At 42.6% G+C, this 26,453-nt stretch overlaps 1 protein-coding gene across 1 annotated transcript; it reads right to left on the bottom strand.

The window, feature by feature from the left end:
• Positions 1–25,152, bottom strand: dnah3 (dynein axonemal heavy chain 3). Its single transcript, XM_047330263.1, has 62 exons — positions 24,911–25,152; positions 24,212–24,313; positions 23,889–24,096; positions 23,696–23,741; positions 23,427–23,595; positions 23,142–23,334; positions 22,825–23,020; positions 22,401–22,526; positions 21,143–21,317; positions 20,834–21,013; positions 20,575–20,705; positions 20,383–20,488; positions 20,093–20,271; positions 19,815–19,999; positions 19,486–19,609; positions 18,700–18,853; positions 18,395–18,539; positions 18,024–18,235; positions 17,770–17,861; positions 17,527–17,641; positions 17,183–17,299; positions 16,766–16,945; positions 16,540–16,676; positions 16,080–16,281; positions 15,861–15,953; positions 15,487–15,597; positions 15,243–15,357; positions 14,948–15,146; positions 14,715–14,823; positions 14,500–14,613; positions 13,348–13,524; positions 13,159–13,250; positions 12,844–13,063; positions 12,588–12,722; positions 12,368–12,479; positions 11,970–12,211; positions 11,714–11,814; positions 11,495–11,600; positions 11,247–11,376; positions 10,914–11,150; positions 10,716–10,819; positions 10,344–10,638; positions 10,083–10,262; positions 9,867–9,990; positions 9,624–9,780; positions 9,388–9,531; positions 8,551–9,217; positions 8,315–8,480; positions 8,025–8,241; positions 7,738–7,920; positions 7,448–7,646; positions 6,840–7,353; positions 5,121–6,748; positions 4,802–5,027; positions 4,468–4,712; positions 4,012–4,128; positions 3,651–3,808; positions 3,231–3,398; positions 2,954–3,096; positions 2,602–2,806; positions 2,185–2,322; positions 1–2,074 (listed from the first exon to the last, which is right to left on the bottom strand). Exons 2-62 carry the CDS (start codon positions 24,311–24,313, stop codon positions 1,721–1,723), a joined length of 12,099 nt encoding a protein of 4,032 aa, XP_047186219.1. The 5' UTR covers positions 24,911–25,152; the 3' UTR covers positions 1–1,720.
• Positions 25,153–26,453: the final 1,301 nt, after the last annotated feature.

The raw sequence follows: 26,453 nt of genomic DNA, 5'->3' as shown, positions 1-26,453 counted from the left end.
TTCCACAGCTGCATTTTATTATATACATGGATACAATGCTACAATATGTATGTACTCTAATCTATTGATGCAGCAGCTGAATTCAGATGAATTATGTGAACTGCTGACTACAGAGAAACATCAAGCAAATGCTGGCATAAACACAGCACCAGCCTGGCAGCACCACTCGCAGGCCTTTGTGACGTCAAGCCACGGGGCCGCGTGTGTGAAACTCTACCACCAGAATTTCAATGCAAACACCTTCTTTTCCACAGAGGTTTGTCAAACTGGGGCCCGGTGGTGATTTGTGCCGCCCCATGTTACAATGCTAAGCCCGGCGTGGAGAGAATATGCATTAATCCAGTGCCGAATCTCAGCATTTACATGATTAAGTCATGAATCTGCTTCGTTGGGGCAGAAAATCATTCCCATACTCGCGGGCTAACCCATATCAGGTCTCTGTCTTCAGACTGCATCTCATTCGAAGATGTGATCGGATGTGAAAGACTTTCAACATTTGTTGAGCGTCATCAAACACTCTCTGCGCCTCACTTCCATCTAAAGATGAGACACCTGTGGAATATACTGGTGTGCCTTTGCTGCTCTCTGGTGTTTGCCTGGAGAACACCTGTAGGTGCTGGACCTGTGTCTAAATTCTGCTTCATCACATCTGCACTCGTGCATTGTGAAACTGGGATTTTAACAATCAGAATAAATACTCTACAGACCCTATGGCACCGATTTTTATCACGCAGACGGTCCTGAAGCATGGATGTTTTTTGCTAGACGGCAGCTGCTCTTAAAGGAACACAGATTCAGTTTACTTACATCCCTCATAAATTTTTATAAAAGCCCACCACCAACTTTGAAACAAAATAGAGGGATTTAGAAAGTAACCCTGTGCAGTAGTGCAAACACATGTTTTAAGTGTGTTTGGTGTGAAACCTTGGGAGACGATTGTCTTGAAACATCAGAAAATAAATCAGCCTACAAGTACATCTATGAAATGAACTTAAGCCCCCATAAGTCCCTTTAGAGTTGTTTAGTTATCTTCTGGATTCCAGACCAAGAGGCAGCACCCAGGAAAACAGCTAAATATATGTGACAGATAATTTCCACAAATCCACAGTCACAGAATATGTATAAAGAACATCGGTTCAAAGAAAACAAATATATAGAAACAACAATGTCTTCTTCAAGACTTCTGCGTATGGCTCATTTACACGATTTGATAAAGTTTTACTTCATGCTTGGGTTGAGGCTTTGCGACATTCTGCGGGCTTGGCGTGCGGTGGATAATATTGTGATAAGAGTACACAAAGAAGGATTTTAATAAAGCGCATGGGGGCTACTGAAGTACTTTACTATGCTGTAGCTCATTGTGTACCTAACTCTGACTGGGAGGCGGCTGCGCTTTTGTTTTAACGTTTCGTTTGTTAGCTATTGATCTGGAAAGTCTGTGATACCTGCACTAGGGTAGAGAAAAAACAGAGTTTGTGACATGTAATGTTAATACATGGGGGCAGAGAAGAGAGTGAGAGTGAGGGAGATGCTCAGTGCATGATGGGAGTTCCCCCAGCAGTTTATAGGCCTAAGTTTTCACGTTATAACCTGAACGTTTTCACGAAATGACGTGAAAAGTTTTACGTTATAATGTGAAAGTTCACAAGATAACATGATACTGATCCATTTTTTTACGCTTCCGTAAATAGTAGTTTATAAAATCCGCTGTATCTTTTGCTCAGTCATCCAGCTGGCAGAGGCATGCCACCCCGCGGTTAATCCAGTGTTTCTGCGGCTTGTCAGAGGGCAGTTCGATGGACAGGACATAGTTGGTGGAGTGGCCTGTGGTGGACAGGGTCCCCCTGCGAGCGCTGGTTTTGTACACTGGAGAAACGTAGATGTTTTCATGTAGAAACTTGGACATTTCTCCGGGTCTGAGCTTGATGATGGGTAAAGTATCAAAGAGGATCTTGGGGAGGGATTCTCCGATGACCATGTTCTCCCGGTCCCAGCGGGCGCCCTCCATGAAAAGGCCCTTGACGTAGGCTCCGTCCTCTGGCTTCTCATCCATGTCGGTCTCCTCTTTGGTGACCTGGAAAACCATGAAGAACATGAATATCCGACCCAAATATTACTTCAGTATTGTGGTTAAATTCTGTATGTGCAAAAAAAAAAACACTGAGGAAAGTTGAAATTCCGTGCCTCAAATTCGAAGCCGATGTAGTCTATGGGGATGGTGTACTTCCTGGCAAAATTCTGAGACACTCCGGTGAGAAATGACTGGGTGAAGTAAAAGCCAGAAAGCCAGAAGACTGTCGGCGGGCCTCTATCTATCCAATCCTGTTAAAACACACATTCAAGCACATCTATAGTTAGAAGCATATTGAAAACAAGCATCGTAATTCACCTCAAGTGCTGCTTCATGAAGACTAAATTAATCCTGTGCTACATTTACACTAGTGATTAATTATGTAATATACACGTGTATTACTGCACTTAAAGTTAGACCTAAACTTAAAACTACTTGGTATGCGCTTCGTTCATCTTTCCAGTCAGATTCTAAATGTGTTACCCTTCATTCAAGGTCTGTGTGACCTGAAAATCAACCATAACTCTTACTTGGAGGAAATGCAGTCTGGCTAACAGATCAGTCACGTAGCTCCCCATTGGCTTCAGCGAAGGGTACGACTTGGCCGCCCACACGGCAGGCACCTTGCCCAATAGCATGCTGTTGAAAACGCTCTCGAGTTCAGAAGACATGACAATCTGGCCCTTCAAGGCTTTCTGGATGTTCACCAAGCTGACCCGCACCACTTGTGTGAGTCTGACAGGGAGGGAAGAGTGGTTGAGGATTTATTGTAAAGGATTTCAGTGTTTCCTTCACAAACACACGGGTGAACATTTGAGTTATTCATTATCAAAGGTCGGTATTTTGCAAGCCGAGTAGTTAATCACAAAGCAACGTGAGTACCTGTTGAAGCGGATTATTTCCTGCCTCAAAACCGTATTCATAGACTCCTCATAGACGACAGGGTACAGCTCAATCACCATTTGTACGTCAAAGTCTGCAGGCAGCTTAGACAGTATGTCTTCTGCAAGCTCATCGACTACTTCCTAGAATATAAACAGAAGACACACGAAGGTTGCATAAAGGACACCAAGCTTTACACGTACTGTTCCCTCTGGGAAATAAGCCAAAAAAGAAAATCAAAAGTCTGTCTGTCTGTCTGCGTGCGTGCAGCGCAAACCTGGGGAGACTTAGCCCCGCCTCCGGTCTGCCTCGGCAGAGTTGACAGCACTCCATTCAGGAGCAGATTGGTCTCTTGGTTATCCTTTGTGATGTCGGCGTTGCTGTGAAGTCCAAACACACAAGGATCGGCACCAATCGGTAGACCGCGAATGTAGTCTACATACGTCTGGAATGAAGAAAAAAAATTTAAAATATAATTTCTGTCAGGTAGTATGATTATAAAGTTGACTTATAAGACCGATCTTCATCATTGTGCCCTCAACGCTCCGCCGGGTGAACTGAGAAATCAGCTGCAGTTGTGGGTTTGTTTTTTTTGAAGAGATTGTATTCATGTCATTTTTTAATGGGAATGGTGGATATGGCAGCCTTACACTGTGAAATTAATCAGAAAATGAAATGACCAGAGCTCTGACAGTACCTCATAGGGGCCATGAACTGGGACGTAATACAGATCTCCCTCACACACGTGGTAGCAGTCCCGATCTATCAGATCCCAACTGTAGAAGATGGACAGGAGCGAGATCAGCAGACGTCTGTCTTTGTCGTCCGTCACCCTGCCTCCATAGTTGCATTCACCTGTGAAAAGAATAAAAGTGACATCATTGTCAAAACCAAAGAAGTGAGGATATTCATGTGACGTTTACGAAGAGGTTTTCAAGTTTGAATTAAAGTTTTGAATCATGTTTAGACATACATGGATGTACAGAGAGAACCTCTGTCCTTAAACACTCACTGGTAAAAAATAAATGTCCTGCTGTGTTAACAGCTATGAAAGTCACCTGTGAGATATGTGAGGGCTGCCAGTGGAACATCTTCATACTCATCCAGGAACATCTGGATCTGCCTCATACTGATCCTCAGGTCAGACTCATTGAACTCATAGGGAATATTCCAACCTAAAGAGAGAATGGAGAGAAAAGAGCACCAGCAATTTTTTAATCCACAATTACAAAAAAATATAAACTATACTATGAACTAGAATGGCACTCGGTAGATTGAATCCCTCTGCCAAGGCCCAACAGTCCTCACAAATTCAATAAAGCCACAGCGAATTGCACACACTCATATCAATCTCCTAAATATGTATTTTTTCCATCAAGATCCATGCATAAATCCCTGGGAATCAGAAAATATCAAGGAATCACACACAATGTTAAAAAACTAAATCTGGATCAGCCCCTCGAAATAATAACCTCCTTGGCAGAGGTAAAAAAATAATTTATTATATGTCTCACCCAGAGGTCCAAAGTTCCTCCGTTCCTGCACCAATGCATGGAAGAAGGTGAGTCCGAACAGGAGCTTCTGCCAAATGTCTTGTTTTTTGGAGCTTTCAAAGAAGGCAGGGTCAGAGATGGGGTGACTGCGATAAGAGCGCATCAGGTTGGCTCTTATTCCTTTCGGAGGTTCATTGGTCATCTTCAGCCCATTCTGCAGGATACTGACTGGGAACTTGTCTGACGGGTAACTGGTCAACCACAACCTGGGAGGAGGAGGAGAAAAGATGCTTGCCTTTATCGTGTTCACCGTGAAAGAACACTTTTCAGTGAAGTTCAGTGTATAATCTCTTACCTGAAGTTAGAGTTTGTGTTCTCCGGGTTGATGGTTTCCTCACAGATCCTCTCCAGAGCGGGCATCCAGCTGGTGGCCAGGTGGCAGTTCTGCAGCACCACCCAGGTACCCTGTTTGATGGCTTTGTAAATCATCTGCGCGGCTATGGGTCCCTGTCCCTGCCCAAGGGAAATGGTTTGGGTCTTATTGCCCCCCATTTTTAGGTCATCTGCGAACTTCAGAAGACCTGAAGGAAGACGGCAATGTCACGTTACATTACTTTTGCCCTTTCAGAAACAAAAAACAGGAATAGAAGCGGAACAGATCTTTGGCTAATCACCTGCAGTTGGATCGGATCCTGCTGACAAAACGAAGATAAGAGGAGAGCAGCAGTTCGAGTCTTTGTAGCTCCCTGCCAGGTCGAAGGGAGGCGGTTCAATGAAGGCCTGTCCCATGTTATCCACTATAAAATCCTGCACTGCTGGAACAAGTTTATCTGACCTAAAGCATCTTATCACAAGCATTCGGTCCATCCCCACCAACTCACTCCACTGGTCGGGCAACTGGTCTTTATGGGGCTGTCCGGAATCATAAAGCTTCTTCCATTTGCGAATATGGTCTCGGACATGTTCAAATAAATCTTTCAGGTTTGGAAGTTTAGAGGCCCTGACAATCTCAGACCAAGATTTTTCAGACAGCCACTCTGGAGCTGGATTGGGATAAGGGTTATCCAAAGCGATGCCACCTGTTAGGAGGAAGCGCCACACTTGGTCATCAACTTGGTCCTTACCCTGCATTATGCCTACGGTGAGCAACAGGGAGAAGAGCAGCTTATCCTTCTCAAAAAGTGAGCGGCAGACGTTATTGTAGATGCAGAGGGTAAAGTGTTCGACAATGTTGTTGATTCTCTCGGCCAGATCGTCACTCTCCAAGCTCTCGGCGATGGAATGCAGGTAGAGGTTGAGGAACCAGGTCAGAGAGTATTGGTACATAGGCTCAATGTTGGCCAGCTCTGAGATGCAGAAAAACAAGATGGATGAGTGCTCAGCCACAGGACGATAGCCCATGCGAGTGTCATCAATCTCTCTCTCAGTGACACCGGCGATTTTTTGCTTCTCAGAGATCTCCTCGGAGAGAATCTTGGAAGAGGACAGAATCTTAATTGCGGTCTCATCTTCGAGGATGTTCCCTTCGGAAGAGGAGAGCACTTTCAGGATCTTATCCTCAATTTCCTTCAGCTGCTTGTTGTTGGCCGCACTCTCCAGAATGAGCTGGTTCTTCTTCTCCTCCAACTCTGGTTTCTCTTTGGCCACTACGAGCCCTAAAAGCTGGTCCTGTAAGCCCTGTGGAGTGATCATAAAGTTCAGTAGGCAGACTTTGACAGCCACCTCAGGGAGATAGTGAGGGTTCCTCAGTCCAGTGGTCATGTAGAACAAAAAGTCTTTACAATATTCCACAATGTTCTCTCCGATTTTCATGTATTCCACGCCTTGCTGTTTGAAGGTCTGCTTGAGCAACACGGGTTCAAGAACGGGATCCAGTTCTTCTCCAACATTCTCCAAAAGAACAGGAGTACCAAACTGGATGCTGTTCTCCAAAACTCTCACGTAGTTGTCATCAGATAGTTTGATGACAGCAAGCTTGTTTGCCTTCTCCATGTTCTTGATCCACTTGTTGGCTTGACCTTGAGGGTCAATCATTAGGGGCCAGCGACGGGAGTTAAACACAATGATACCATTGTCTGTTGAGAAGGAGTCCACTGGCAGCCCAGCAATCTGCCACGATCTGATAGACACCTGGTTACCTAGAGTGTTGCTGAGGGTGAAGTCCTCAGAGCAGGGGATTTTCTTATCTTTGCACACGATGCGCCACTGTTCCTGGCACTCTGTACGATAATCCACTGTGAATGCCCCAAGGTAAGACACAGTTCCAGAAGAGAGGAGTATGTCACCTGTCAGATTGATATATCTGCAGAGGAAATACAGTACCAATTTAACTTCAGGCATAACACATCACACATCATGACTGACACATACAGAATAAATACATTTGGATATACCTGATCCCGAGTAGCCTCGCAGCCTCTGTCCACCTGTCCTTCTCTCCACCCAGTCCTCCAATCAGCTTCTCTGCCCTGATAAGCTTCTGAGAACACAATTCAATGTTGTCTTCCAGCTCTTGCTTCTTGTTAATCATGGCCGCCAAGTCATCGTTCAAGCTCTGCAGTCTATCCACGACTGTTTTCAGCTCAGCTCTCTTTATATTCAACATTTCCATCTGTACTGACAGCTCATCCTCAGCCAGCTTCAGTCTCTCCTTTTTTGGGCCTACCACTTTGGCGACGCGCTCGTACACTTCCATCGCCCGCACCCATTTACAGAGACCCTCGCAAGCCGAGGAGACATTTTTAATAACAGAGGGCAGGAATTCAGGGTTATCGATAAATTTTTCTCTGATCTTCTTGATGCTAGCGGCAGGGATGTTATCTTTGTTGTAGTCTTTGAGGATATCCAAAAACTTCAGGTCTCCCAGGAGCTTCTTCGAAGGCCCCCAGAAGTCCTCAACCATCTTACCTGTAAGACAAATAATTGATGCAAATCATTTGATAAACCTTACTGAGAATGATGCACCATAAAGATCATCCTTTTGAAGCTCAAAAGACTTTACCTGAGCCGGAAGGATCAGGTTTTCTCTCAGGTTTAATGCTCCTCATGATACATATGGACTCCATGACGAGTTTGACTGGACCAGGTGGGTTCTGCATAGACTTAACTACTGTAATGTCGGCAGGTTTTAAGGTGTCCAGGGCCGACAGGGCAGCGGCCAGCGCAGGCAGCGCCTCTGCCAGGTCTCCTTCACACTCATCCTGAAAGAGTAGTACGGTATACCATCCATCAGTCTCAAACCCAAACAAAATATTCTCTCACTAACAAAATGTGCCATTGCTCCTGAAATACCTTGATGGCTTTAGCTGCCGCTGCTGCATCATTAGCCACTTTCTCATCAGCAGACACAAGTTCTTTCTTGGCATCCACCTCCACTGTTTCCGCCTCTATCTTAACCATCATCTTATCCGTCTCAGCTGAGGTCTTGATAAGCTCTGGCTGCAAGGCTGTCAGCTCCAGCTGCATAACTGACACCTGTAAACATAGTATGACGTTATCTTAGGATGAACCAATGTCATTCATTTGGTCTCAGATATCAGTTAACATTCACGGTAAAATTACTTCAAAGGGTGAATCACCTGAGATGCAGCAAAGTCCAGTTTCTCGAGACCTACGATATAGCGGTTCCTTGCAGTGTCAACTTCATTCCTCTTGGCATTGAGCAGAGTCTTAAAGGTGAGGATGAGTTCAAGGTAGGAGGTGGGCGTGACATAGTTGTGTCGCCTTAATGTGGAGAAGTAACTCTGAGATATCTCCCCAGCACTTGTCTGGAAGGTCTTACACATCTCCACCACCCTGAGGCACAGAAAAAAATGTGGGGAACTGCAGTGTTAAGCAGCTGGAACAAGTATTTATTTATTGTCCTTACTGTAGTCTGACTTCACTGTCCATCTCCACATCCTCGAGAAACTTATGGGCCACCATCTCCAGAGCATCAGTTGGCCATGCGTGAAACCAGTCAATGGTGCAGCAGTTGATAAGGGAGGGGAACATCCTAAGACGGTTCCTAAATGAGTCTCCGATGGGACTCATGGCTGTTGAGCACAATCAAAGTTAGAACTAGTTTACTAGTTTCACTAAGTGAAGGGGTGTTTACGTGCCTACCTAGCACAATATGAAGGTTCGTCTTGACACGGTCAATAAAGAAGTTGTACATGGAGAGAGGGGTAGCATCGATCTTTTTGCCTTCCATCCGGGCGATTCCCTGCATTTTGTCAATGATTTCAGCACGTTCATCAGCAGGAAAGATGTTAGGCACATCACCAGTGTTAAGCAGCATATTGATGTCTTCCAACATGGCCTCATCCTTAATTTGGCTATCATTAAACAAGAACACTAAGTTCTTGCCCTCAATTCCTGCTTTTATCATCAGCCGCTTCAGGTCATCTCTCCAGTCTGACATGCTGTAGTTTTTGGTCAACTCAATCTGGAACAAGATGTAATCGTTGATGAAGGTGCCCAGCTTAGAGGCGCTCTGACGCCCTGAGCCACCGATGCCGACGAGTAGAAGGTGGCCGTTGTCTTGTTTCAGCACACGGCAGATGCGGGAAATGTGCTCAATGGCAAACTTGAACATAACGAGAGACATGGGCGACTTGCTGCAGGAGTTGTACTCATTCAGGTAAAACTCCATCACATCTTGCAAGGCCTGCAAGTCTGTGATTTCATCGTAGGCCCTACTGTCAGAATCAGGCTTGGCATAGTCACCGAAGAACAAGCTACGGATGCACTCATCTACTACTATGCCGTCTGGGCTGAGATGGCTCAAGAGCTAGAAAACAGAAGAGATTTAAGATGAAACACAAGAGTATTTAATCCAATCTCCAATTTAAAAAGTAGAAGCTTCTCAAACAGTTTATATGTTGTTTTTAAAAGCTTGTGCCTGTAGTGTGTGTGTGTGTGTGTGTGCGTGTGTGTGTGTGTGTGTGCATGCGCAAAAACCTTTTCCAAACTCAGCTTAAAGCCATCCATGGTTCTCTCTTTTACAATGCTAAAGAACATCTCTTTGTCATTGTTGTCAATTAGTCGGTCATAAAAGACACGGTAGACTTCATGGATCCAGAGGCGTATCAGTTTGTCCCCCTCCTGATATAAATGGCCAAAATACATGAAGAAGAGATGTTAAACTAATTAACTAAAATTTTTTTTTAAACTTCTGCTATTGTTTCTACTCTTACCAGCATGTTTGTGTTTGGAACAAGCAGTACACCTCGTATCACTCGAGCAAAGTCTCGCAGGTTAAAGATGTAGTGGGATTTAGATGGGGTGGGGAGGAAGCAGTCAATGGCATCTTTATAGACTGCCATTGTGGCCTGGACCATGATCTTGCCTAGCCTAGGACATGCAACAAAATATGGCTTTGGAACAAAGGTAATTCATGGCCTTCGTCCACTGTACAACATGCAAAAAAGACAATTTACCTGGAGAAGGAGGCATCAAACCCTTTGCTGAAGTGCCAGTCAGTGATGGAGCAGAAGATCTTAGTCAGTGTTTCATCATCAAAGCTATCAATGGAGAGGACGTTCAAGTGACGAGTGAGGCGGCCTAGCATTTCAAAAGTGTTGTTATTCAAAGTGCTGCTTTCACAAATAAAGTCTCTAATGTTACAACAAAAGCAAGTTATTATTTCAATATACCTGAAATGTCATTCTTCCCACCACCAGGGGGCCCCATTGCTGCCATAAACAGGATATCCTCCATGTTCAGTCTGGAGGTATCCTTCTTGTCGTACCAGTGGCGGTGGTCAATCCACTGCCTTAGCAATTCAATTGGGGGTTGAGCACCATAGATTTCTTTAGCTGGCATGTTTAGGTCATCTATGGAGAAAAGATGATATAAACTGTAATCTGAACATTAACAAACAATTCTTACGATGGTTTATTCTGTTAAGTATTTACCAACATAGACAACACATTTGCACCCCACGGGAGGTCCAAACACGCCCTTCCTTCTTCGGTCCAGCTTTGCCATTATAATATCTTGGGTCTGATTTGCTGAGGTGCGAGCGGAGAAGTTGAGACAGTTTGGCGTGTACTGCTCCTTAGGCAGCTCCACCAAGAAGCTGTTGTTGATGACAGATTTGCCAGTGCCAGTGGGCCCCACAAAAAGCATGGGTATTTCGTGTGAGAGGTAGGTATGCAGGAAAAAACGCTGACGTGCCGTCTCCATCGTTGGAATGAGCAGGTCTGATACCTGTGAGGGGAAAACCAGGTTTCAGGGGACATGGTCAAGTAGGAGTAATGTCTTAGGAGTGAGCTTAACATACTCACATTGGCTCCATCTGGGATGACACTTTCTTCACTTGTGATTGAATCAGTCCATACGTTCCACTGTCCTTGTCCATCTTTATGGAAGTAGAAGTCATAGACAGTGCCTGCAAAATATAAATCATACATTATTGTTTTAAAAAAGCATTTTTTTAAAAAACTATATAACTTTAAACTTAATTATAGTGTAAATTTTGTGACCTCTCTCAGGGAAGATGTTGTTCTTTTTAAGTGTAAAACTCTGAGGCCGAGGGTGCTCCTCATCCGCCCCCATGATAAGATTGCGGTAGAAGACGTCAAACTTCTTGCGACTGCCCCCAGTGATGGTTCCACCCAGAGTCCATACAACCGCAAACAGGAACAGGCCCTGCAGCCACATGCTTATCTGCTCGCTCGACATGCTCTGTGCGTCACTGGTTCCTGATGCAGAAATTTCGTCTAGCCATACAGAAGACACAAACGTTGACAAACACACCGACAAAAGGAAACATGTACTGACTGATCAATTATCAATGAAATGTTATTCTTACTAACCCATCAGGCAAGTGTACAGCCTCATTAGACTAAAGGCCAAATGCATTGGAGATGTTGGAAGCACAAAGCGACATTCCCGGTCTATAAAGGCCAGACAGGGCTGAACTAACCAATCAAACAGGTCCACGATCTATGTAAGGTTAAGACCAAACAAGCAGAAAGAAATGACATATGAGATCTTAAAGAGTATAAGAGTTAAAAGAAAAGAGGAAAGAAAAAGAGCCAATCATTCATGTGTTTGATTTCACCAGGTCTCTATGCTCAGGACTCAGGCTTTGAGGCAGGGTGTTCATATACGAGTCTCTGAGTGGAGTCCAGCCCAGTTGATGAGGTTCCATGTAGATCATTCCACACCTTCAGACACAAGGTTACATTCAAAAACCTCAATGCAGTAACAAAGTTTCAGAATGTATTATTTGTATTCATATACCACAGCTTCTGGTGCAGCTTCGGTCTGCGTTGCTTACCTACTGACGGTAGCCGGGGAGGCTTGCTCTAGGTCGGCAGTCTCGAAGATCAGACTCATTTTGGCACTCATCTGGATGATCTCACCGCTCATCAGACAAAGCTAGCAGTGAAACGAGAGAGTAAGAAAGATGTTTCTCATTTAACTGTTCAAAGATTCAACGATAAATCTGTGCAAACCACAGATGTGCACACAAAATGATAACCTGGTTAGCAGTTATTAAGATGAAAAAATACACTTAAAACAAAATTTAAAACCTTCTTGTTGTCATCCAGCACAGTATTCATGTTTTCAATCCAGACAGCATCAATTGGCCCATCAAAGATTATCCACTGTCGATCTTCTGAGGTAGAGATAGCCTGATCCCTATAGGAGTTGGCCAGGACACCATCAGACCACTCATGGCTGACAGGATCGAAGCAGCCATACAGTTGGCCCATGGTGATGGCCTTGGGGTTGATGATGCAGTAGTGCACCGCAAACTCCTCCATGAGGTTAGCTTTAAGATGGGAATTGGAGAGCATTAAAACATGACGGCAAAAATCTAAAAATGAAATGAAATTATAACTATGAAATAAAAATTCCGTCAGTCAAGAGTTTGTGTTGCTGGCTTGCTAGGAGCCAGCAAGTACATGGCAAATAAATCATAAGCTACCTCGATAAAGGTCTCCAAGGGCAGCAGCAAGGACCTTATAAGCACAAGTTTTTCCTCCAAGAGGGTCTCCTACTATCATAAAGCCATGGCGTACCAACATCATCTCATACACCTACACACAATCAGAATCAAAGTATATTAATTTTGTTGAAGTATAAACACTAGTCAAGTAACATGTATGAGTCTTAAGCATTAAAAAAGCTGTTCTCCTTCTTAGTACCTGAATGATTTTGCCAATGAACCATGGGACAGACTGGAGGTTGATCTTAGCAATGTTGTCATTGAGAGCGTTAAGGAGGAGTTCATAGTCTGGTTTTGGAAGGACAATCCCAGGGAATAAGTCAGAGATGATACCCTGTGGACAGCAGAGGGTAAAGTAAGCTGAATAATGAAAAAATCCACTGAAGCATACATGGAACTAAAAAAACAAAAAACAAATTCAAGCTGAAATTGGATTTGGGTACGAAATGTGTCACCTGAAAAAGAGGCACATCCTGTGCCAGAAACTTGGCCATGTTGACGTCCATCAGCGCCCGAAGCAACAGCACGCTCTCGTTCTCCTCTGGGTACTTCAGCTTCAAATTCCCTGCTGCCGTCAGCACAGACTTCACAGCTCGCATGCCATAGTCGTAGTGGTGCTGGGAGGAAAGCTGCTCTGAGCACAAACGGTAGGTGGCCACAATCTTTTGGGCAAGGCTGTCAGTAAAATTAGAATGTGTTTTAGGTTGGAATATGTTTCTTGCAGTGGTATACTCAATAAAAATGTTGTGAAAGACATTTTCCAGTCCTACCTGCGGGATTCAATGAAGCCCATGGAGTATAGGGAGATCTCTCCAATGAGACCATAGTCTGGAACCATCATAGCCACTGTTCGGAAAAGGGCCTACGAAACAAGACAGGTATCTATACATATATCCATTTCCAGCATCCATTTAGTGATTTTTAACATCATGCTACAGTGCAACAGTGATGCACTGTACCTTCAGATTGTCAGGGAGTTCGGCCCGGCCAGCATAACCAGGGTTCATAGTGATGAAGACAGAGCAGGTTGGGTTGAGTGATAACTCTGTCCCCTCAAAAAGGAAGGTCTTCAGATCCTTTGCAACGGCCTGTTGTATGCAGAGGATTTGCTGAGCCACCACAGAAAGCACCTCCACCTGTAACACACACACACACACAAACACAAACTGAGTGATTAACTGAACAAGTTGGTAAATTAACATGTTCTTCTATAAACTGTAATAAGTAATCCCACAGCCTTCAGAAAAAAATACTTTCTGATTACGTTAATCGGTGCAATGTGACTGAAAAATTAAAAATCCACAAGTCATAATCTTGGTCAGCATCATGTCTATTTATATATCAATTAAATTTCATAACATGGAACTAAAATATATTTTACCCACAAACTCATATTTAACATAATAAAGACTTGAGTACAAAAGACTGAGGTATTTGCTGTAAGGTGTGTTTGTACTGTAGGTATGTTAACTGATTATTTGGTTGGATACAAAGAGAAGTACCATGTTTATTTAATTAAGCACATAACCTTTTGTGCAGGTAAATCATTAAGTCTAACATTAAGATGCATGCTTATTACATGATACTAAAATCTCAAAGAGTGCATGTCAGGTTAAACAATGACAAATAAACAAAGAATAAAAGCCTAAATCCCCAGAGAGCTTCAAAATCCAACAAAAAAAATATCTATCCCATAAAAAAAGTTAGTGCACAACGATTGGCCGATCAGTTAAGCTTTGACTAAGTCAAGCCTAGGAGCCATAGAAAATAAATGAAACTACAAAATAAGTTTTAAATCACATTACTAATGTAAATAAATCTCTAGCGGAAGTGTTTTATATGAGGTGCAATGTGTCAGTTACTCTCTTTGTTAGGCAAGTTTAACATTAAAGCATAAGCTGCATCTCCACACCCAAATCTACAGTGGCCAAACTGATCCCTCAACTTTTATCATTAACATTTTTCTAAGTACTAATCTTAATATTATTGGGAGATTGATTTATTTATCTTAAATTGTTATGTATTCAAAGCAATCAAAATGTCAAAAGTCTTTTGGGTCATGTTCAACAGATATGCACAGATTCGATCGCTATAACAACGGTAGTGCTCACCTCAATACGATTGAATTCGTCAAAGCAAGCCCAGGCTCCAGACTGAGCTAGTCCTTTGAAGAACTTACTCATGGCTTTGTAGTCCAGCCCATCGGAACAGTTAAAAACCACACACTAGGACCAGATAATAGCATTATGTCATTGCAAAGAAAACAAAAGAAAACGCGCAAAAGTAAATGCAGGTCAGTATTTTACGGAAAAAAGGTTTAGCACACCTGTTTAGCCAGAGCTTTTGCCAGATCTTTTGTGGTCTCAGTCTTGCCAGTTCCCGCAGGACCCTCAGGAGCTCCTCCCAAATTTAACTTTAAAGCCCCCATTAGAGTTCTGTGGCATTTGACCAAATGTTAGAATGAAAGACGTCACATTTTGGACATTCAAACTACCTTTAGACGATTCGATGTTAGAACATTACATCCACAGGTAAAAACAACTAATAGCTGTAATTTACCTATAGCAGCGGTCTGTAAGTGGTGTGATGACCAGACGGGGGGAGTTTCCCAGATATTCATAGCCATATTTCAAGTATGTAGTGATCATGCGCAGCATCACATCATCGCCCTCCCAAAAGTAACGCAGCTGAGAAATCCACGCAAAGTCATTTAGTGTGGAGACACGGTCCTCTGCCAGTTGTGCCACAACATCTCGAGCTATATGGGGGGGGAAAATTTGGATTAGGAGAAAACAATGTATCCCTTTAAAATGTCTGAAAAGGATTGACAGAATATTTGACATTTGGATATTACCATGAACATCAATCACAGTAAGGGCACCAAGTGTCATCCTTGCACCTCCTGGGAGCTTCCCACGCACTAGCTCCACAATGTCAGAAATCTGAGCATTACACTTCTCTACATAGGCCTTTGGAATGGAAAGTCGGTAAACATATTAGACTACAGTATAATAACGGCAATACATGGTATTTAATAACTGTTTTTCTACAGTGTGTGGAAGTTAGCAGTCGATGTACGAGTGGCTCTAAAGACTGACAGGCAGGGAGTTGGTCTGGATGGCTTCAGACACTTCGGTTGTCCAATAGATGGAGGAAGCACAAATGACAACTTGGCCCGGCCACTGCAACACCCACTTCTTTCTGGGCAACTAAAGCGAAGAAACAACAACATTAATTAAAGAATATGAGGCACAAAAGAAGCATGATCTGGAACAAACACCTTTTAAGATAAACATTCAGTCATTTTTTTTCCACTCATTTTAATGCTGCTCCAAATAACCGATTGCTGGTTTCTTAAAAAAAACACATCCTCATAAAATTTTACCATCCCAGTCATAACTAGAATATATTAGTCTCAACTTGCCAGCAACTACTGTCAGACAACTTGAGTTCACATCATCAATAAATATACCTCTGCATATTGAATCAATCCTTGATGGATGACATGTCGAACACTCTTTAGCATCATGTTCTCCACCTGCAGTAGCCACTTCTCCACCATACCCTAAAAATGAAACGGTAACAGTCCACCACACCTCACCATGTTATATCCTGTATATCTTCCATTTAATATAAAAAATATTTATCATAACAAAGTGCTGTTGTTTTCAACCCACTGTCTGTTGTTTACCTTGGCTTCGGCTGGATCAATATTTTCTGTGAAGGGCACGGTCTCCTTCTCAGAGCTGATCATGCCAATGATCTGCAGGTCCTCTGTGAACTCCAGTTTGCCGATGCCCTCGAAGCACTTCTTTAGATGAGGCTGCACACACAGGGGGTCTTTGGTCTGAGACAGAATCTCCAGCAGCTCGTCGTTCGACAGAAAGAAGAACCTGGGGAATGCGGTGAAGATGAAGACGACAGAGGAAACAGAGGAGACCCTGAAAAATGTCAACTGAAGCTACGTTTCAAGGCATTTTGTTCTGTTTGGATACTGAGTATGTGAAAGGGGTTTGGCGGATGTATCATCAACTGAAACATCATTCGTTGCAGATCTCACTTATGAAGTATATCCTAAGATTTGAGAAGCCTCGAGTTGTAGCAGTTGAAATTATCATTACATGCATGACTACTTGCATGAGAAATAAAACCTTGGAAAATAGAGCCTCTTCTTCTCCAGGTAGGTATTGAGGCCTTTTTGGACGTCGTCGAGGAGCACATTGGACTCCTGCAGGCGTTCCAGCATGTTAGGCTGGCCTGTGGCCACCAGCACACGCGTATCTTTAACCTGGGTGAGTATATACAAAGAAAGCAAAGTGAAGAGCATGTCATCCGTTTAAGTAGGCAACAACATGAAAATTGCGTGGTGAATCTTACGGCCTCTGTGATGATATTGTTCCAACAGCTGTCCACAACAGCAAACTTTTGTCCCTCCTCCGGCATCTGTGCAATGATGTCCTCAGAACTGAAGATGGGTTCAAGGTAGAGCCAAGTAGCCTGACACTTCAACAGGGAATCTATGATGTCCTGCATACTCAACAGCTTGTCCTCCCATTGCTGTGGAGGATGACCAAATTACAACGGCTATCAAGTTATCAAGTTATTTTTGGAATGTGGAATGACAGTGCTACAACACAACATGTATAGCCCCGACCACTGTTCCAATCTTTACGCAAGGAAAGAAAACTATGGCTACATCAAGTATTCATACCCACTTACACAAAAATAACCTTATCTCTTTATTTATGTCACCTTCTTTAATGGACCAAGCATGTTTTGTGTCACCATCCCTACCTTACATTCAGTCTCTATTGGCTTAATGAAAGGTGAACTTCGCATGGTCTGTGTCTTAATAACGTGGTCGTCCAGGAGCACTTGGATGTCGTCCACAGCTGATACAATACTGGTACCCTATGATAAAATATTAAGTGTATTTAGTACAGGTTGATGTTGACATTCTTTATAATAAAAAACCATGACGGCAATATAACCAGCAGAACATGTCAACTGCTTGCAATAAGTCAACATTAGAAATGTAATTCTTTTTTTCATAATTACAATTACAATGTTACAGCACTTCAGTCTGGGATGTGAAAGTGCATAGTGTGATTGTATATGTGTTGTTTTTTTTTTCTTACAGTATCTCTGTATGGACTGAAAATGAACCGGAGGTCAGTCCATTCAGCTTTCATCTTCTCCATGGTTTTCTCAAGAGAGTACTCTTTACTGGCTGCCGCTCCAATCTCCTCCAATCTAGGGCGGAGGCGAAAGAAATCAAAATTCATTACTTTTTCGTGCAAGGGATGGTTTTCTAATTGTGCAGTATTCATTTTGCTCTTCACATGAATTCCAAATCTTACAATGAAAGTAAAGTACATTACTTATCAGAGAACTTGGAAAGCCCCAGGTCCAACATGCTCAGCAGTGTGCTCTCAGCTTCCGGTTTGACTTCAAAACCCACAATGCCGCTAATCTGTAGGCAGACCAAAGTGTCAATAATTATTCACATCGGTTTAGTGGAATACAGGAGATGCAAGAATCTTGGTCCTTATAAATCGAACTTGAAACTGAAATTGTATCTCTCAGGTGATCTAATTAGGCAAAAAAACAAAAAAACATAAAAGATAATGCCAACCTTCTCCCAGTGGCTGTCTTTGATGCCGGGGTTACAGATGGTTGTTAGGACGGGCAGGTGCTGCTTGAACTGGTCGGTCTTGCTTTTGAAGCTTTTGGCCACACTATTAGGCCCCACAAGATTAGAAAAAGACTTGGTCAACTTATACATGGTCCTCTGCATGACATCCAGATCTTCTGAGATTTTCTCGGCATCCAGATCTAGGAAAGGACCTGGGAATCAAAGGATACACGAACTAAATCAATGTGAGAACAACTGTGCACGCTGCTAGAACTCGCTTTGCGCCACTGGTCATGATTTGTTCCATTTAGAACTTTTAAAATGCAGTCACACTACAGCTGTGACAAAATAGAGATGCACGTGTTATCTACCATTCATCCACACTTCTGACTTGCTCTGAAAGTTTAGGGCTGTGCTCCAAAGCTGCTCATATGGCAGTTTGTTAGCTATCAGGATTTGCAGCTTTGGGAATTGGCTCTGGTTCATCTCCAGCAAAGTCTGCTCATTGTTGATATCCTGTGGAAATTACATTAGTATTAACACCGAATGAAATATGATTCCGGATGAAGAAATACCTACTTTTGTTTGGGTATCAAATATATACTGTTAATGTGCTTTCTGAAAAAGAATAACCACATGGAGATTTGTGGTATCTATAACGTATAGTGTCTCTTACCTCTAGTTCAGTGATAGCAGACTCAAGGTTGGCAGTGATTTGAGCGAGATTGAGCACATTTTTTTTGATTTCCTCCATGGTAATCCTGTCTTTTTTCTCAAAGGCCTGTATCTCCTTGTCCACATCCTTCAGCCTCTTTTCAAACACTGATATTCTGAAACAGTCAAATTGTGATGGAGCTGTAATTTCAGTTGTCAAGTTTTACAATCAGTTCAATAATTACACATTTACAACATAAATCAAGCAATTTGCAGCAAACTTTAAGAGGGAAGTGAGAAAAAGCTGAGCAAAAAACACCAGGACATAGTTTACGGCTGTTTTCAGAATAAACTCTGCAGCAGGAGATTGTCCGAGTCAGATGCGTTCACATCAACAGGAAAATCTCTGGAACGTTCTGTTGCGTCTGGGTAGAGCATGTAGGAGGCAGGACAGAGGGTTTTGTTTTTGTGTCAAGTTATCAACACGCCCCCTCTTCCACTGTGAATTTTCTGAGATTTTCCGGTTGTATTCTCACATGGGCTCACTCTGACATATTCCAGAACTTTTCCTTGTGTGCTGGCAGGAAAAGATCTAGAAAATGTCCGGAGCAACATTTGAGGACGTTCTACAGCAAACTACAGGAAAATGTCCAGTTTCCAGTGGATGTCTGAAAGCAACCTATGTGACATTCCCAACACAAAGTTATCATGTTGGAGTCCTTGAGGGGGAAGCTGAGGAACAAACCACATTTAGCTACGGTGGTTGCACTTGTGGTAGACCAGGGGTGTGAAAAATGTAAATTGTAACCTTTTTTGAATGTGGTCCTCAGTCTGTTCTTTGATTAGGCCCATACAAATCTTGCCGTCTTCAAGTTCATTCAGGATCAGACTGGGCCACTGGAAAACACGGGAGTTCAGCCTCAAGTCATCAGCTGAAAGAAATGGGGAAAAAAAGACAGGCAGAAAGAAAAGGAGAGTTATAAAAGCAATTGCTTTCTTCCAATATGCACAAATTACTATGTGGATAGGGCTTAGGTCTGGCTAAAAATGGACATTATATCACATTGATATATTCAAGTACATTACACGTCATTTCTTTGAAGTGTAATTACAAATACCATGGGAGGTTTCACATACATGGCAGAATGGCATAGTCAAGGAGGAAGCTGAGGCGGTACGACGCTTCTTCAATCTCATCTATCAGCTTGTGAACGGTCACATCACTGGTCGTTTTGATGAACTGGGTGAGGGACACCAACTCCTCTGTTGTTGCTGGTGTGCTTCTGATGGTCTTTGTAATCTCCTCATACTTTTGACAGATTCTGGGGGAGAAAAATGACCCTTGCTTGACATTGTGTCTCTTCAAATTGATGCAAGCACAATAATGCACACAGTACGCTAAAACCGCAACCAACCCCTTGTTAAGCTCTCGGTTCTCTTCCACTTCAAACATGACGATCTCGTCTTTCAGTCCCTCGGCGCGCTCACACAGGTCTTCGTTCAGCTTGCCAGCACACAGACAAAACATGGACAGAGGCACCGTCACAGGCAGCAAGGCAATCTCCTTCCACAAGTGGTTAATGCTCTCGATTTTCTGAAGATTGAGAGGGAGAGAAAGAACCTTGGTGAAGCAAGTAGACAATAACTGACTCTGGAAAAAGAAGAGAATGTTCAATGCAGATTTTAGGAGGAAAGATTGAACTACCATGGTAAAAATCTTTAACGAGTGGTTCTCTTCTAGGATTTCTGATATCTCCCGCTTTGCTGTATTGTCCTGTAGATTACGGTATTTCTTATACACATTCAAATACCTAGAGTGAGATGTAGTATTAGCAGTTTATTTGCACTAGTAACAAAAATGCAAAAGACAAAATAAATACAGATCATGTTTCATTACTTTTGAGGTCCAACAGTATTCCTGTTGAAAATATCCTCAACTCTGTTGATTAGGTTTATAACCAATGATTCATCAGGACTGACGGTGCGAAGGTATAAGTCCTTGATATCAGGAAAGAGGATACATTCCACCTGGTCAAAAAAAGCATGTTGGTTAGAAATACATTAATGCATGCGTGTTATATATGAATTGTAAAACATATACAACATAGTGCAATGTAAAAGTGATATCATTTTTTGGTAGTGAGGTAATACAGTACCCTCTGCAGTTTCTCAGCACTGTTGATGATTTCCATGAAGGATCTACGAATAATCTCCCAACATTCCTGGAAGTTTGGGCTAAAGTGAATGTCGGGCTCGACCACCTGAAGCTTAACCAGCAGCACCTGACACTCTACATACTTAATCTCCTCGAAAACCTCCCCAAAGTCATTGCCCTCCTGAAAAACACAGAGCGCAGGGCAGATGATGATAAAAGGGTCTGTCAAATCAGAGTTGAAGTCTGAATTCTGAGGCGTATCAACATGTTTGGGAACCCCCGCACAATTTAAGCAATAATTTTAACTAACCTCGTGTATTGTGAAGACAGATAGCAGGTCCTGTAATGATTCGATAACTAGGCTTCGAAGCTGCAGTGACATGAGCGTTGCCACGCAGTCGAAAAACTCATGGGCACGAACTTTAGCCACTTGCAGCCACAGGTCCTTAAAATCATCAAACAGTGTTGCACAGTGAGGCAACCACCTGGAAGGAGTTGTTGTGTTAGGTTCAGTCCTTGTCGTTTATGGTGTTTAATGTAAAAGCACAAGAATATACAAAATGTTACCCATTAATAGGGGGGCAAGTTAAATGGGTCAAGTGATATCCACAAATTACTCACTATTTATTAAAAATAATTTAAATTTTGTGTAAAAAACTGATTTAGAAACCTTTAAACATTTGCAATGTAACGTCTCTGTACATTAAATATGTCTTGTTTTATTTTACTTAGTAAAAGAGATTATACTGCACAGCCTACTGCTCAATGTCTTAAATATTTTCAGTGTTTTTCTTTATGGTGAATGCAAGAGAGCTTCATTTAGCTTCAATTATGGGCACACATTTCCAAAGTGGAAACTGGTTTAAAACAAGTACGCTCCTTTAAAAAACAACCTTATTATTAGTTATTTTTAATCAAGCTCAAATTCCTAAATTCAAATTGGTGGTCATCAAATTTTCAGAGAATATGTGGTAATAGGATACCTGAAGCACACCTGCACAATTCTCTGTTTCAGAGCCTACAATGTCTACTTGCTGTCTACTCCATAACAGCTCTGCTGACCGTACAAGTTGCTGCAGTCCTTCAATCTTTTACTTATCTAATGGTGCCTATTTAACCAGTATGCACCCAGCCCCCATAGAGACTCATCATGTCCCCTGGATTGAGCATGGCTGACATTGGTAACTGAGCTGCGTAGAATAATGGTAACTAAGTAAGTACAAATCACAAACGTGCAGCCAGTTTCTCAGGAATAAAAATGGTTTGAATTTCGGTCGCACAGCCAGACATTCTACGGGGCAGCTACATGGTCTAACAGGCTATCCAACAGGTATATAACAAAGGATGCAATGCATTCCTTTGTGAGGTACTATGTAATGTAATCCCCTGAAAGGCAGCCCGACATGGCTCTGACAAAGTGGACAGGTTGGAAACACGAGCCTGCGCCAACAGGATTAGCTGTATTGGCTGCGTACATACTGCTGACCTATACAACGATGAGTATCCCTTATCGTCCCACTGACAGACTGACTGTTCCAAGAGTGACCTGGTGAACTGGCATTACTCACTTTTGGATCAGTTCTTCTCTGGTGATTTGGCACTGTCTCTGGACAAACCCTTCAAACTCAGCTGGCAGGAGGGGGAGGCTGGTGGAGAAAAGGTCCTCGAGTCTGACAAATCTCAAGGACGAGAAGCTGTCACAAAAATGACGGGTTATTATTCACACATTTTTTTGTTTTACTTCATGGTATTTTTTTGTGTTTATCAAACATCATTAACTAATACAGAAATTCAACTTTCATGCCTAAGCTGTAGTGGTTGTTGTGGTTAAATCTGACACCACATTCTTTATGTCAACAGCCTTAAGCTCTAGTGATCGAGCTGTAAAGAGATATTATTTGGAGAAATTGTGTTTCCTCTGTTCATCTTATTTACTCATTTAGTGAAATGTAGCATTCACTGCATGGACAGCACATTATTTGTCTGTATTACCTGTTTAGCCAGACATCTTGCAGTAGGACCATAATGTAACTTGCAGTGAAGAGATGTTGGCTCTGCCACATGTGGGCCTCCCTGTAACTAGTGGTCCAGGGCACTGGTGCACGAATCACCCTTCTCGAAAAGGGCTTTGGAATGCTGGCTATGGTGAGTCGCTGGCGCTCATCCGGGTCCATCAGAATGTAGTCCACTGGCAGGGAACAAGATGGAAGACAAAACAGATTGAACAAATTGACAGAGCATCCATGATGGTAAAAATCAAAGTGGTGTATGCTTCAGGAGTCTACATAACGGGCGCTATTGTTTAATACCTATGCTCTTCTTGAGACTGAAGACATAATCGCTTTTGACCTCCTCTTCCATATCAGCCCTCATAGCTTTGATTTTCTTACTACTATCCTCAGTGTCAGGAGGCACCAGGCTCAAAATGTTCATCATCTGCTGCTGTGGCTGTGGGGCCAGCACGGAGGTGGGGACACCAGTTGTGATATAGTATATATACCTCTGTGTGAGCAAAGTCCAGACCATCAATGTGTCAGAAAAATTCAACTCAAAATATTCCACTCAGCAACTGAAGTGTATTCACTGATACTTGCTTCTAGGTCTCTCTCATTAGGTTCTGCCTGCAGGGCCCTCATCCTCTCCTCTTGGCTGCACATGACATCCAGCTGCTCTTTAGGACTCATGGGCCGGCTGCTGGGCGTGCAAACGTTGCTTGGTCGAGGCTTTTTTCGAGATGAGTGTGAAGCACAAGTGGATGAATCCCTGTCAAAGAAGGACAGAATTGGATCAAGAGCGACAAGAAAAATATCACCATAAAAGATAAGCTATTGCTTAATTGAGCTGCTTTTATGGGCGTAACTACCTTTTTCTTGGTGTAATCGCTCGTCTACTTCCAGACGGGGTAGATGCTAAAAGTCTCGTTGAGGAAAATCCATTCATTCCATGGTTGAATTAAGTGTTCACATTATAAATTATTTCCAAAAAAAGCAAATTAAAGAACATTAAAATCTCAGATTGTTTCTACGGTTTGATATGAGAGGAACGTCAAAGGATACAAGACCCTGCTGAATTCACCAAGTACTGACAGGGAGTCTGTCGTCTGGGCTGGAGTTTATCAATTTTCAGTTCATGGGCGTTGGGGCTGTAGTTGTTTGCGATAGACTCAGTGGGAGTACGGTGGTGACGCTGCTCTTTAAAGGGAACTGCCACAGTCATCGAATCGGTCTGCAGGATGGGTGGGTATTGGCTATGAGTTGAGACAATCTGTGGTAAAAAAACAGATTGAGTGTCAAAGATGGTGGCACAACAACTCACCAAGTGTTTGAGGGTTTCAAAAGCGTCCAAAGTTCACGTGTGATACAGTGATTGACATCCTTACTTGATACAGTTCCGAAGGTTCAGCACCAAAACCTTTTGGGAAAGGTGGGGGGAAAGGGAATCCTCTGTTCTGACTCATATTAAAGACAGTTTCATCCTCCATCTGTAGATCAAACAAAAAAACACACACATTTGTTTTTACTTCAATGGAATTTTCAAATCAGCAGTGTTCCTCAAACATCATGAACCAATACAGAAAATTCCCCTTGAGGGCGCCATGCCTAAGCTGTATGTTGATACTCTTTCGTGGGTGGAATCGGACACCACACTGCATGAAATACCTCTTATGATCTCCGAATTTGTTTTTCTACACCACCAGCCTTATTAATTCAAAAACATCAAGTTGTTCCCAGTTTAAAAAAAAAATGTTTTTGCATTGTAGCATTTGACGTGTAACATTTCATTAAGTGAATACTATATAATAAACATAATTCTCCTAGGTGTGAACCACTTGCATTCAAAACGTATGCAGTGGGATGACAGTTCATTTGCAGAGTGCCAGTTGAATCTTTCAATTGCAAACATTGTAAAACATGAGGTACTTGAACGCTACCTGCTCAGCTCTTTTATCAGTGAAAGGACGAAAAAACACACACACGTGAACGGGAAAAGGTAAGACATTTTTAGCTTCTATCCGTAAGAGTATGACAGAGCTGTGAGAGAGCCAACACTGAGGCTGTCCCGTCAATTTTCCAGTTACCTTCTACCGCTCGCTGTCAAAGTTGCGCTGGCGGGACCTCACGCATTGTTGAGCGGCATTAGCTCGAATGATGCACGTCAGCGGCGGAAGCTGGAGCAGTAACGTGCCACTTGGCTACTGGACAAATACCTGACGGCGTATTAGAAGCTCCTGTGAATTGAGTTTGCCCTGTCAACGCTGTGACTGAGGAAACAAAACGGGCAGCACGCTGCTGTGAACTAAAACGCTGTTGCCGACTGGGAACGTCCCCATGGCAACACCCACTACCGCTTGCTACCGACGAGTAGAAGCCGCGGTGGGCGGGGCCCTGGGCTTCACTCACACACAGGTCACACCCACACGTCCCTGTCCTGAGTGGAAAGGTATCACAACCAAAATATGTGTTAACCCCATTCTGTTATATTACTCAAGTTTTTTTCCTAAAATTAAAGTTGTTCCATGACATTTGTGTTTGTGAGCAGGGCTCTGACTGGGTTTGTGTTGGTGAGCTGTCTTAACTGTTCACCTGAGGACATGTGCCCCCTGCTGGCAGGCTCCCTGCCTCTCCCTCACTAATGGTTGGATGTATGAAGCCAAGAAATATACATTAAGAAATTGCATTATTGCCCGACCTGTCAATTATGTCCAAAAATTAATACACATAAAGGGTAAAAATGCTGACGCATTCACACTTCCTGTTATCCAAATCTGTATTATAAATGGTGTGAATGGGATTCAAAACATATTATTCTTCAAAAAATTCTGTTATTATTATTATTCGGCCTGTTTTTCTTTGGCCCTCTTCTCCTTCCCACTTAACAGCCGAGATACTTAATTCAAACATTCTGGCTTGTATTCAACTTTTTCATAGCTGTCATATTTTCTGAAATATTGAACGCTCTGCGATTTTTGCTCAATTGAAATGAATGCACCTTTAGTGCATTTTTAATTCTTATCTACTCATTCATAATTTCCAGCTACAAACTCCATTCAACCCCTAAAATGGTCCACATCTTTCAGACATTCGAGGTAGCATTCAACTTTCAATTACTAGACTTTTTCTCTTGAAGCTCTTCTCACACTTTAATATTAGTGTGGATGTGGCGGAATGTTCAGAATTGGAGTGGGTGAGAGGAAAGTTGGAGAGGAGCTAGAAACTAATCTTGAAAATGTATCTTCAACTCGCTCTATTTCCCACTTTTCTTAAATCATTTTACCTCAAAATGTAGGGATTTTTGTGCTCTTTCACACAATGTGACTATGGATGCCACTGGACTTACACTTGTGGCATTCAAGGCCTCCAAGTGAGAGGAGTGCTAACCAACTATACTGCATTATACCAACATTTTAAGCAGGTGGGCAGTAACCAGTTATGAGCTAGTTGTCAGCTAATCCCCAATACTCATAATAACAATATGTTTTAAAGTCCTTCATCATAACTCCATTGCTCCAGTGCTTGTTTCTGACTAAATCAGCATTATGCCAGGGAATGTTAATATAACTGTCTTTCTACTATAAACTTAATTATTAAGTCTCATTCATACAGTCCAAAACAATTTTGGAC

Source organism: Scophthalmus maximus, chromosome 22 (genome assembly GCF_022379125.1).
Source record: "Scophthalmus maximus strain ysfricsl-2021 chromosome 22, ASM2237912v1, whole genome shotgun sequence".
In the NCBI taxonomy this organism is placed as follows: domain Eukaryota; kingdom Metazoa; phylum Chordata; class Actinopteri; order Pleuronectiformes; family Scophthalmidae; genus Scophthalmus; species Scophthalmus maximus.
The sequence above is the reverse complement of the archived record's forward strand: the minus strand, read 5'-3'. Positions and strand labels throughout refer to the sequence as shown.

Excerpts from the sequence above, each read along its gene's own strand:
- dnah3 (XM_047330263.1), bottom strand. The coding sequence starts at position 24,313 with ATGGAGGATGAAACTGTCTTTAATATGAGTCAGAACAGAGGATTCCCT. Across the intron at positions 18,540-18,699 it reads CTGCTATCACTGAACTAGAG|GATATCAACAATGAGCAGAC; the intron begins GTAAGAGACACT and ends TAATTTCCACAG. Across the intron at positions 6,749-6,839 it reads GCGAGGCTACTCGGGATCAG|ATATATCAATCTGACAGGTG; the intron begins GTATATCCAAAT and ends TTTCCTCTGCAG.